This window comes from Echinops telfairi, unplaced genomic scaffold (genome assembly GCF_000313985.2).
Source record: "Echinops telfairi isolate 266 unplaced genomic scaffold, ASM31398v2 ScPeMD7_5;HRSCAF=22, whole genome shotgun sequence".
In the NCBI taxonomy this organism is placed as follows: domain Eukaryota; kingdom Metazoa; phylum Chordata; class Mammalia; order Afrosoricida; family Tenrecidae; genus Echinops; species Echinops telfairi.
This window is the reverse complement of record NW_022103901.1, coordinates 13,774,853-13,776,478: the sequence shown is the minus strand read 5'-3', so window position 1 is coordinate 13,776,478 and position 1,626 is coordinate 13,774,853. Positions and strand designations below refer to the sequence as shown.

General features: G+C 64.7%; 1 protein-coding gene across 2 annotated transcripts in view; it reads right to left on the bottom strand.

Moving 5' to 3' along the window:
- Positions 1-1,626, bottom strand: part of CLIP2 (CAP-Gly domain containing linker protein 2) — a 42,590-nt gene that overhangs the window by 28,497 nt on the left and 12,467 nt on the right. For both annotated transcript variants that reach the window (XM_045285125.1, XM_045285129.1), the window contains exon 3: positions 184-725. In XM_045285125.1, coding sequence (XP_045141060.1) covers positions 184-725 — 542 coding nt within the window. The remainder of the gene's footprint in view (positions 1-183; positions 726-1,626) is intronic.

The following is a 1,626-nucleotide window of genomic DNA, read 5'->3' as shown; positions in this document are numbered from 1 at the left end:
TTGTCCCCTCTCCTCCCAGCCCCCAGGACCAGCTTGTCCCCTCCTCTCCTCCCAGCCCCCAGGGCCAGCTTATCCCCTCTTCTCCGAGCCCCCAGGGCCAGCTTGTCTCCTCCGAGCCCCCAGGGCCAGCTTGTCACCATGCGGAGGTGGGAAGGGGAGGCGGGCGGTGCCCACTGCACTCACCAGCACTCGGTCTCCCAGGCGCAGGTCCTTGTCGCCCCGCTTCACGGAGCCGCTGTCTGAGAGGTTGGAGCCAGACTCGTTGCCCGTCTTGACGGAGCTGTTGAGGACGCTGTCCCGCAGCGGGATGACGCGGCTCGCCAGCGGGGGCGTGGCCGTGCCCGAGTGCAGCGACAGGTTCTGTGCAGTCAGCGACTCCACTGAGTGCGAGTCAGAGCCCTCGGCAGCGGGCTGCCGGGTCAGCTTGGAGGGCCGCGTGAAGATGCCCTGCAGCGCCTGGCACTCGAAGTAGCGCACGCCGCCCACCGAGCCGTCATTCTTGCCCACGGGGTCGTCCAGCACCACGCCCGCCCACTGGCCCGGTGCAAACTGCGTCTCGCCCAGGTACTGCACCAAGCCTGGCTTCACGCCGTTCACCCACACCCGCTCGCCCACCACGAAGTCCCCCAGGAAGTCATCGCCCACTTCGGCCGCCTTTGGGCCTGGCTTCTCGGGGGCGGGGGAGGCTGAGGAGGGTCCGGATGCCTGCTTGTGCAGGGGGGAGCCTGGGGAGCAAGGAGAAGAGGCAGTTAGGGCCGAGGCGGGGACTGGACCCTGGGTGGCCCCCAGAGCTGAGCCTCACTCAGCCCGGCGGGCTCGGTGCCTGTTCACAGATGGGGACACCGAGGCACATGGGTGCTACACATGGTTAAGCGCTAGACTATGAGCCTGGGGGTGGCATCTGAACCCACCCTGAAGCGCCTCTGTGACCCCCCCACCAATGCTCATGGAAGCAGTCAAGAGATCAAACACATTGCACGAGGTACACAGGCGGCACCAGCCCTCGTTTAGAGAGGTGAGAAGCCGGGAGTTAACTTTCAAGAATGAGCTGTGCTTGAGCCATGGGATTTCCAGTTGCCTCCCATGCATGGGGCGTTCAACACAGAATCGGGGAGACAGAAGATGACCCGGCGCATGTGAACTGTGGTGCTGGAGAACACTGAGAAGCATCGTGCCACGGGGCAAACAAACCTGTCTTGGAAAAAGTACAGCCAGAGTGGGCCTCAAGGGACAAGGACGGTGAGAATTCATCGCACGGCCTTTGGAGAGACCCGCCCCTGGAGAAGGGCATCGCGCTTGGTAACGTGGAGGGGCGGCGCCAAACATGAAGGGCCTCCCACATCGGGACACCTGAGGGGACGGGGCAGGGCCGCTCTGCTGGACATCAAGCCGCTGCGAATTGGGACAGACAACCGTGCCTCACAAGGACGTCGCCGAGGAGCTTGGGGGATAGGCCTGACAGCCGGCTTCGGACCCTTGAAAGCTCTGGGGAGCCCACTTCCACTGCATACAAGGAGGCTTCCTGAATGTGCTCGACTTGAAACACCACCACCAGCGGGAGGGCGGAGCCCCCAGCCCACGGAGGCTTCCCAGGGTGCAGCGGAGCCCCCAGCCCACAGAGGCTTC